At 49.7% G+C, this 10,562-nt stretch overlaps 1 protein-coding gene across 4 annotated transcripts in view; it reads left to right on the top strand.

The window, feature by feature from the left end:
* Positions 1–395: 395 nt before the first annotated feature.
* The window catches only part of Dpp3 (dipeptidyl peptidase 3), a 24,057-nt gene continuing 13,890 nt past the window's right edge, over positions 396–10,562 (top strand). Inside the window, exons 1-9 of one of the 4 annotated variants that reach the window (XM_021151419.1) lie at positions 396–457; positions 1,623–1,897; positions 4,010–4,099; positions 4,576–4,713; positions 5,389–5,463; positions 6,557–6,650; positions 9,449–9,579; positions 9,675–9,805; positions 9,895–9,953. In XM_021151419.1, the coding sequence (XP_021007078.1) occupies positions 1,628–1,897; positions 4,010–4,099; positions 4,576–4,713; positions 5,389–5,463; positions 6,557–6,650; positions 9,449–9,579; positions 9,675–9,805; positions 9,895–9,953 (988 nt within the window). In that variant the 5' untranslated portion in view covers positions 396–457; positions 1,623–1,627. The other 3 variants (XM_021151421.1, XM_021151422.2, XM_021151423.2) reach the window with 3 other exon arrangements.

The raw sequence follows: 10,562 nt of genomic DNA, 5'->3' as shown, positions 1-10,562 counted from the left end.
TTCCTAACTGCCAAATCCAGGGTAGGGACACTGAAGGTGAAACCCCAAAGAGAGCAGGCTTCCAGCTTCATGTGTGGAGGCTCCCGATGTATAGGAACTCTTATGTTTGGGGACCTTGTCAGTCCCCTCTGTCGGTACCCGGCAGCAGCCACGCGGGGTACTGAGAAACTCAAACTTCTTCACCAAACATCGCCCTACGCCACGTCTCTGTGCAGTGAGGGCCAGCAGACAAAAGGCCAAGGCCTCCGGGTCCTTGCAAGCAGGCACCACCCGTAGCGCTTGGGGGCGGGGAGAAGATGAGGGGAGGAACTATCTTCGGTTCTTCTACTGGCTGTAGCTGCTGTCCGTCTGATCCCTGGGGCGACTACGGGTCGGTAGGGGCGGGGCTTGTGTCCCAATGAATGGGGCGGGGAGCCGGAAGCAGGAAGTGAGTTTGCGAACGGAGCAGCTGCAGCAGGTGAGGTACAGCACCTTGGTTTTGGGGTCACGATTTGTCATCTTCAGGAGATCAGAGCGAGGCCTGGCTGTGCATGCAAGATCATCCCCTTCCTGTCCACCCTTCAGTGCCTCTTCCAAATCTCTCCCAGCTTTTGGACAAGGAGAATTTCCAGGCAGTAAAGAGTTAACACCTCTTTCCGAGCGAAGGGGTAGATGGGGCGGAGCCGCGCGAATAAGGAGTACTGAGGGTGGAAACTTAGCCAGGGGCGGAGCGTGGAGAACGTGGTGGGTTCGGAATTCCTTGGGTCCCAACTGAGCTGAAAAGCTTTGGATAAGTTGCTTTCCAAATACCATATGGTACCTATCTGGAAAATGGGTTGTGACTTTATATGGCTTCCCAACAGAGCAACAGAAGAAAACAGGATAGTGAAGGGCTGAAGAAAGAGATGAGACTGGGGCAAATGCTAGGAGGGAAACTGGGACAAAATATCATTGCTGTTTTTGATTTATTTTTTGACAGGGTTTCATGTACCCCAGACTGACCTTGGAATCTAACCCTGGGCCTGGTCGTTGGTTAGACAAACTCTACCAACTGGGTCACGTCCCTGTCCTGGAAAGGCCTTTTCTAGTTTTCATACCCAGCTGTTGAGCTTGGTGTCATACTCACAGTCAGTGTTGCAGAGGAGCAAAGAGCAGTGCAGGGAGGTGAAGCGGCTGCCCTGGGTTTTAGACCCTTTGGTGGAGCGGGGTTGGTATGGTGGGGTGGATATCCAGCATGAAGCCTTTGTCAGCAGTTGTGATGAGCTAGAGGTGTTGGGAAATTCTGAACAGAGACTAGGACATCTGAGAAGGTGGAGATGAGACAGGGAGTGGCTGGGGATGGGAGTCTAGTAACGAGGCTCTGTTCTGCCTGTTCTTCCTTCGTACACTTGGCATCCCTGGGCCTTAGTGTCCTCATCTGTAATAAGAAGTGATTGGATTCAGATTTTAAGTCTGAGAGGCCACAGGCCAAAGCTGGCCGGCTAAGTATTTGAGTCTTTGAATTTCAGCATTTCAGGTAAATGGATGCGACTGGATTGTTCCCTCCTGGGCTTCTGGGTGGAAGAAGTTGGTTAGCTCATGAGCTTTCAGAGCAGACGCGAAGATGCTGTGCTCTCTGAGATGACTGTGATGTGTTCTTGCAGGGCTCATGGCAGATACCCAGTACATCCTGCCCAATGACATCGGTGTGTCTAGCCTGGACTGCAGGGAGGCATTCCGCCTGCTGTCACCCACAGAGCGCCTCTATGCCCATCACCTGTCTAGAGCTGCTTGGTATGGAGGCCTGGCAGTGCTGCTCCAGACATCCCCTGAAGCCCCCTACATCTATGCCCTGCTTAGCCGCATCTTCCGTGCCCAGGACCCTGACCAGCTGCGCCAACATGCCCTGGCTGAGGGTCTTACTGAAGAAGAGTACCAGGTCAGTTCTCTCAGGCTCGCCTGGCTTTCTGAGGGGCTTCTGGAAGGGTGCGAAGGACCATGAACAAGGGGCACAGGTCTCTCTCCAACTAGGTAGAGGATTAGACTAAAGGGTGCTAGTTCACACACACACACACACACACACACACACACAGCTTCAGGCTTGTTTTCTGTAGAATGTGCATATGGTCTGCCTTAGTATAGTGCCTGCTTCAAGATATAGGGAAACAAGCCAGGCATGATGGCACACACCTTTAATTCCCATACATGAGAGGCTGAGGCAGAAAGATTGCTGTGAGTTTGAGGCCAGCCTAGGTATCATAGTTCTTAGCAGTCTGCCATGACTGTACAGCTGATACTGAGGGACAGAGGAAGGCAGCCTGGGTAGATATCAAGGGTTTGTGAGGGACCTGGGTAGAATGTTCTGTTTGTCTCTTAGTTCTTGTTTGTGGGTGTATTAGCCAAATACCATACTTGAATCTTATTATATTGCATCAATTCAGAAACATACAAAACACAAAAGGTCACACATGCTCAGCCTTTTCAGAGAGTTCTGGATCCTGCCCATTTTGCAGATCCCTGTATCCTGGAGAATCTCCATTGGGAGTATATCCTGTAGGACCGGGAAAGGCAATACCCACTTCATTTATTGGCTGTGAAACACTCTAAAGCAGTGTGCATTGTAATCAAATAAGTATTTGGCTAGTTTGGGTTGGTTGGTTTGTTTGGTTTGTTTTATTTTGTTTTGTTTTTTGGTTTTTCAAGACAGGGTCTCTCCATGGCTGTTCTGGAATTTGCTCGGTAGACCAGGATGGCTTCAACTCATAGAAATCCACTTGCCTCTGCCTCTTTTTTTTTTTTTTTTTTTTAATGCTGAATATTTTAGATGGTTTCTAGCTTTTCTTTCAAACAATGCCACAATGCTCATTCTCGTGTAAGTGTGTACGTGTGTAAGCGTGTAAGTGGGAACTATTTGTAGAGCTAGGAATGCTGGGTTGAAGGCTCTGAACATTTACAATGATCTGAGTGTGTTAAATTATCTTCTAAGGCCACACGTGGTGGTGTACACCTTTAATTTTAACACTCTGGAGTCAAGGGTAGGAGGATCTCTGTGAGTTCAAGGCCAGCCTGATCTACGTAGTTTGAGACCAGTCAGGGCTATATAGTGAGACCTTTTTATTAAAAATGGCTCAACACATTACATTCCCACGAGGAATATATGGAAATGTGACCTAGTTTTCTATGAAATTGATCAGATTGTTTATTTCTGAGCCAAGGTTACTATTTCTTCCATGTCTTTGGAATTTTTGCTTATTGCGTCCTGTCTGTGGGCCTTCGTCTACTGTTAAAAAGGGCAAATCTCTGTGGGAATGCCTGTAAGTAGGAAGTAATACCCAAGTGTTAACTATTTTTAGTGGGATGCCTTTGGTGGTAAGTAGCAGAGACCCAATACAAAGTGGCTTAAAGAGAATCATGAGCCTAGTGTGATGACATATACCTGGGACTGAATCACTTGGGAAGCAGACAGAGGCAAATCTCTGTGAGTTACAGGCCAGTCTGGTCTACATAGAACATTCCAGAATAGCTAGCAATACACAGTGAGACTGCATCTCAGAACAAAACAAAACAAAAGAAAAGAACAACAACAAAAGACTTTTTAGCTCACATAATTGCGAGGACCAGGGCTAAGGAGGCTTCAGGTGCAGGTAGACTCAGTTGTTGGATGCTATCTTGAGATGTGGTCTCCACCTCTCAGTTTTCTCAAGCCATTCTCAGTCAGCCTGTAGCAAGAGAAGGTGATTTTCTGACTGGCCTAGCCAGCTTACATGCCTACCCTTGGAGCTGTGGGAGGCAGCTTCTTGCTATCACCAGCCTAGGAAGGTGTGTTTGGTAGCTGCTGAGACCAGTTTTGCTACCCAGTAGGGTGGGGGTAAAAATTCATCTGTGACAACAAATTCGGCCAGACTGGGGCCTCCTAGAGTCAGGGTTCTGCCCTGTGATTTCTCAGCCTCTCCCACACTGGTATGCCCTGGAAAAAAAAAAATCCACCTTTTCCTGAAAGGGAAAGGCAGTCGTCTCATATGTTTGATGCTATGTCATCTCCACTGCGCAGGCATTCCTGGTCTACGCAGCAGGGGTCTACTCCAACATGGGCAACTACAAGTCCTTTGGTGACACCAAGTTTGTTCCTAACCTGCCCAAGGTGAGTTGGGGAGGCAGCAGTGGGCTGTGGTTGAAGAATAAAGAAGGGACCTTTGTTGGAGTCAAAGGTGCAGAGTGACCCCTAGCCCTGTCACTGGGACACTGGGACTGTGGTGTCACTCGGCATCCCCAGGTGCCGCAGATGGACACATAAAGGAAAAGCACAGTCCTTTCTGATCTGAGAGCCAAGCAAGTGTAGGTTGTGCAAATGTGAGCGGTTAGACGCCTGCTGGTCATCACTGGAATAGGCAAAGTCCATGCACTGTGGCTCCTCAGATGTTAATGCCTCTTGTGGTAATGCTGAATGCAGTGTCTGACTGAGTAGTTAGTTCTGTGGTAGCCTGAAGTTCAACTCTTCTCAGGGCTTGCTGCTGCTGTTCCCGGGGCTATATTGTGAGGTCTTAGATTCAAGGAGAGGGAGGCTCAGGGAGGTTGAAGGACATGTAGGCAGACCAATGCCCTCCTTTCTCCTTGCAGGAAAAGTTGGGACGTGTGATCCTGGGGAGTAAGGCTGCCCAGCAGCAGCCAGAAGAAGTCAGGGACCTTTGGCAGACCTGTGGGGATCTTATGTTCTCCCTGGAACCGAGGCTCCGACATCTTGGGCTGGGGAAGGAGGTGAGCCCCGCCCTCCAAGAACTTGGTAAAGTGGAGGCATCCTTGAGGCTGCTTGGTATGCATGGAAGGGCAGCTGATAATGGGAGACAGGAGGCTCTTCCCCCTACTCTTGAACTAAAGCCACTTGGCACCACAGAGAACTGCATGGAATGTTTCTAGAATGTTCTTCCAGGTCAGTCCTGGCAGGATGTGGGTGCATAGAGAGGGAAGGTAGAAGAGCTTGGAGGATAAGGGAGTCTAGGAGAGAATGATGGGAGGATCCAGGGTTCCTGCCTGTAGGGGTTGCTTGGACTGCATGGGAAGAAGCCGTGGCAAGCCTTAGAGGTGGGCCAGCTAGAGAGGATGGGTGGAAGAAAGACTGAGTTAGGCATGGTGGCACACCTGGAGTCACCTGTAATCGCAGCCCTCAGGAGTGTGAGTTTGAGGCCGGAGTGGGGCTACGTAGTGAGACCTGACCTCAAAGAAGAAAATACTGAAATACTGAAAATGTCCAAGAAGAAAATCTGTTTTACAACCTTTCCCCCTAGAAATGGGCAGGGCAGGGTGGAGGTGCTGGGAGGACATGCAGAGCCTGGGCAGGAAGCCATCAGCTGCCTCACAGGGTCACTCTGCGCCCTTAGTAATGCCATCTCTTGTCTCTCTGTGCACCTTTCTCTCACTGTCCCTTCCCCACAGGGAGTCACCACCTATTTCTCTGGGGATTGTACCATGGAAGATGCTAAGCTGGCCCAGGACTTTCTGGACTCTCAGGTTTGGGAATTGGCAATTTGGGACACTAGTTTGATGGGGCTTCTTGTCTCCACCCTTTCACCACTGCCACCTGCTCTCGGGTCCCAGCCTGAACTCAAAGACATATGGGCACCTTAGGTCCTTGAGAAGGACAAGATTTAAAGGATACGAGAGGTAAGCCTGTACCAATCAGAAAGACAGAGATGTCACATGTGTACCAGGATACATCCACCCTGTCCTGTGTTCCTCGACCACATGACAGCTCTGTGGCTGTCTCCCAAGTTCATCCCACACAGCTAAGAGTTAACTGAGGTGGTGCTGTGCCTCACACAGCCTAAGCTTGTGAACATTAGTGCTCAGGGGGCTGATGAATGGCTCAGTGGGCAGATGTGCTTGCCGGTAAGCCCGGTGACATTAATTTGATCTTCTGGGATCTCCATGATGGAAAGAGAACTGACTCTCAAAGCTATTGAGGCCTCCATGCAAGCACTGTGGCACATGTGTGGGCCCCTAGATGTGTATTTTTAAATTAGAAAGTCTGTTTATTTTAGTGTGTGTGTTTGTGTGCGTGTATGTGTGTGCGTGCCTGAAGTATGTAGTGTGCACCCCTGTATGTAGGAGCCCAAGGTTAACCTGAGACTGGAGTTAGAGACAGTTGTGAGCCCCTGTTTACGTGCTGTGAACCAAAGCTGGGGCCTCTGCAAGAACAGTGCAGTAAGCATCTTATCTGCTGGGCCGCCTCTCAGCTGGGCCACCTCTCAGCCGGGCCACCTCTCAGCCGGGCCGCCTCTCAGCCCTAGTATATTGTATTAGTTTATTCTTTTGAGACAAAGTCTCACTATATAGATCAGGCTGGCTGGAACACACAGAAGTCTGCCTGCCTTTGCTTCCTGAGTGCTGGGATTAAAGGCGTGTACTAACTTTTTTTTAAGTTAGCATTTAGTGTGCGGTGCACTTAATGGCAGTCATCCCTTGCCCTCCACTGTGGGCTTAGGAATTTTCCTGAGAGGCCCTGGTTACTTTGCTTCACTGTCTTAGGACGGCCACTCCTCCACTCTCCTCAGTTTCCCTGGTCTCACCAGCCTTCAAACCCTGCTCTTATTTTTTCCCCCAGAACCTCAGTGCATACAACACACGGCTCTTCAAGGTCGTTGGCCAGGAAGGGAAGTCCCACTATGAGGTGCGGCTGGCTTCGGTCCTCAACACAGGTGCGTTGGGGCCCTAATGTCCAACGTCAGCCAGCTAATGAGCCATGTGGCTCAGGCCAGCAGCCCGGTTGTCCCAGCGGAAGGAAAGAGCTCTTTGGTGTCAGTTGTTTCTTCATACAGCTTCATACAGCTCTCGACTCTCCAGAGTCCTTTATTAATGTGAGCCCATACTCGTGGGCGGTCATGGGTCTCTGATTGGCTCTGCCTGGTTTATAAAGCAAGGATAGCGAATATATTTAGGCCTCTGTGTCACCCTCTGCTCGCTCATTTTCACCCATCCACATCCCTGGTCAGTGCACATCTCCAGCACTCTGCTTTAGCCACGTTCTATAGCTTCTGGTTCCTACGTCTCATCACCAAGTCTTTATACAGCTTGTTGCCTACTTCCTGCCCAGATCAGCTGCAAGCCCATCTTGCTTACCCAGCCAGCTCCTCTCCATTCTACAGCTGGATGTGGGTGGCTCCTTTTCAGGGATCCTACCAACACTCACACTAGTGCCCTTGTTGGTCTGTGTCTTGATGACAAGCCCTCTGCTAAAATGGGCTGTGTGTTTCTGTCAGTCTTTCCCAGTGCCCAGTGCTTGGTAATACTCAGGTATTCAATGTGTAAATGTTGGGTATTTGCATATAGCAAATGAACATGCCATATGCACTCCAGACAGAGGGGGACAGTATGAGCTGCAACAGGGTGATAGCAAAACTTAGGGGACAGCTGTTTTGACAAAAAAGGGATATATCAACTAGAGACATGGTTCAGCAGTTAAGAGCACTTCCTGCTCTTCTAGAGGATCTGGGTTAGGTACCCTAGGTACCAGACATGAATGTGATGCACATATGTGCATGCGCACACACACACACACACACACACACACGTACATACACATTCATACACATACACCAGATAAAAACAACTCTTTAGCTGGGCATGGTGGCACACGCCTTTAATCCTAGCACTTGGGAGGTAAAGGCAGGCGGATTTCTGAGTTCGAGGCCAGCCTGGCCTACAAAGTGAGTTGTTCCAGGACAGCCAGGGCAACACAGAGAAACCCTGTCTTTAAAAACAAAAACAAAACATCTCTTTAAAAAAGAAAGAAAGAAAGAAAAGGGACACAGGTCCGGAAAACAGAAGGGATCCTGTTACAGTGCAAGTTGAAATAGATCCCATGCTTGTAGCACAGGTTGCAGGCTAAGGTGGTGGCCAGGAGTGGCTTTGGGGCTGGCAGTGTGAATCAAAGGTAGAGCACTGGCCTCGAGTGCTCAAGGCCCTGGATTCTGTTCCACATAGTGAAACACGGTCCTTTTTCCAACTTCTAGAAGATGGCCTCAGTGTCTGTCGTCCTTGGCTCGTGGTCCCTACCTTGTCTCGATCAGGAGTCACTGACTTCTGTGCTAGTGGTCCCTTCCTGTCTCTCACAGTCAGGAGTCACCGACTTCTGCTCCCCAGTTATGCTCAGCTCTCATAGTTTTTAAGATGTGACTCTTTTTTTTTTTTAAAGATTTATTTATTATATCTAAGTACACTGTAGCTGTTTTCAGATACCCCAGAAGAGGGCATCCGATCTCATTATTGATGATTGTGAGCCACCATTTGGTTGCTGGGATTTGAACTCAGGACCTTCGGAAGAGCCGTCGTTGCTCTTAACCACTGAGCCACCTCTCCAGCCCCTACTCTTTTGTTTCTTTCAAAGATTGATTTCTTCCTCTTTTTTCTTTTTGAAGATTTATTTTTCTGTGTATAGTGTACGTGAAGGTGCTCGAGGCCAGGAGAGGGTGTCAGCTCCTGTGGGACTGGAGTTACAGATGACTGTGAGACACAAGGTGCCCACATCAGATGCTGGGAACTCAACCTAGGTCTTTTGCAAGAACAAAATGTGTTCCCCACCCCCATCCCCCAAGACATAGTTTCTCTGTCTAGCCTTGGCTGTCTAGGAACTCTGTAGACTAGGCTGGCCTTGGACTCAGAGATCTGCCCATCACAGCTCTTGGTATGTGTACGTACCAAGTATTGGGCTTTTGTTGTTGTTGTGCTGGGATTAAAGACATGCATTGCTACCCGCTGGAGTAATGGGTTTCTGTGGAGGTTATCTTTTTGTTATTTTTGTTTTTTGAGATAGCATCTTCTGCAATCTTTGGGGCCACCCTAAACTCATTGTGTTTTTACCTGAAATGACCTTGAGTATATCTGAGATGACCTTGAACTCCCTCTCTTCCTAATTTACCTCTCAACTGATGGTGGCGCAGCGTGCAGGAACATACTCTGCTGGCCGTGCGTGCGTGCGTGCGTGCTTCCTCCCTCCATCCCTCCCTCCCTTCCTTCCTTCCCTCTCTCCTTTCTTCCTAAACATTTAGCCTGTGCACAGATGTCCTGAAATAGAAGTCAGAGGATGACCTACAGAAGTTGACCCTGTCCTTTCACTCTATGGAGGACCTAGGGACTACACTCAGGCTGTCAGGTTTGATGGTTAGAACCTGTACCCTCTGAGCCATATCTCCAGCCTCGGTGTGTTTGGAGACAAGGCCTTACTCTAGTCAGGCTGACCTCAAACTCGGTGTAATCCCATCTCCACCTCCCAAGCGCCAAGATTACAGGAGTGCATCACCATACCTGGTTTATGCGGTGCTAGGTATCAAATCTGGGGCTTTGAACATGCTAGGCAAGCACCCTGTCAATTGAGCCTCTAATATATGCATGTTTGAAGAAGAGGATTTATCCTAATTTCTGTTGGCAATGGGGAGCCATTAAAGTTCTTAGTGGGCCAGAGCGAAATGCTGTTCCTGAGTGTTGCCTCATTCCTTAGACCCTGCTCTCGACTCTGAATTGACCTCCAAGCTGAAGAGATACGAGTTCCAGGGAAACCATTTCCAGGTCACCCGGGGGGACTATGCCCCCATCCTCCAGAAGGTGGTAGAACACTTGGAGAAAGCTAAGGTAAGGCTGGCTGGAGACTGAGGGGGGCACTCAAAACCCCTCTGGGCAGCGAAGGTGGATGGTCCAGGATTGACCAAAGCCCTTCTCACCTCTAGGCTTATGCAGCCAATAGCCACCAGGAGCAAATGCTGGCTCAGTACATGGAGAGCTTCACCCAGGGCTCCATTGAGGCCCATAAGAGGGGCTCCCGCTTCTGGATTCAGGACAAAGGCCCCATTGTAGAGAGGTGAGGTGTCAGCCTCTGCTTCCTCCCCCACAACCCCCATCCCATGCCTTCTGCCAGGTTGCCCTCATCTCTCCCCTTTTCTCCTCTAGTTACATTGGCTTCATTGAGAGCTACCGTGACCCCTTTGGTTCCCGAGGAGAGTTTGAAGGTAACTTCTTGTGGAGTGGGGAGGTTGGGTGAAAATCCCTTTGCACAGGTCCAAGTTCACTCTCCCATTCTTCCTCGAGAGTTCTGTCCTTTCTCCTAGAAGTAATGACAGCAGCCTGGGTCAGCTTACGTAATGTCCCAGGCACTGTGTAGCACCAAGTTACCTGTGGATTGACCATAGTGCTGGCTGAGCCCAGTTACCCGGACTTGGAGCCATTTGGCTGTTATACCTTTTGTGGCTAACCTGACAAGGCAAACATGATTTCTTAGCCTGGATTTGCCCATCATCCATTCAGTGACCATAAGCCAAGTGGTCAGACCTCTGAGCATCACAGAGTCCTGTGTGCAGTGATAGGAGTGGATCAGCGGGTAGGGGTGGATCTGCCACGCCTCTGAGCATCACAGAGTCCTGTGTGCAGTGGTAGGAGTGGATCAGCGGGTAGGGGTGGATCTGCCACGCCTCTGAGCATCACAGAGTCCTGTGTGCAGTGATAGGAGTGGATCAGTGGGTAGGTGTGGATCTGCCACGCCTGTGAGCATCACAGAGTCCTGTGTGCAGTGATAGGAGTGGATCAGCGGGTAGGGGTGGATCTGCCACGCCTGTGAGCAT

This window comes from Mus caroli, chromosome 19, assembly GCF_900094665.2.
Source record: "Mus caroli chromosome 19, CAROLI_EIJ_v1.1, whole genome shotgun sequence".
Classification (NCBI taxonomy): Eukaryota; Metazoa; Chordata; class Mammalia; order Rodentia; family Muridae; genus Mus; species Mus caroli.
The sequence above is the reverse complement of the archived record's forward strand: the minus strand, read 5'-3'. Positions and strand labels throughout refer to the sequence as shown.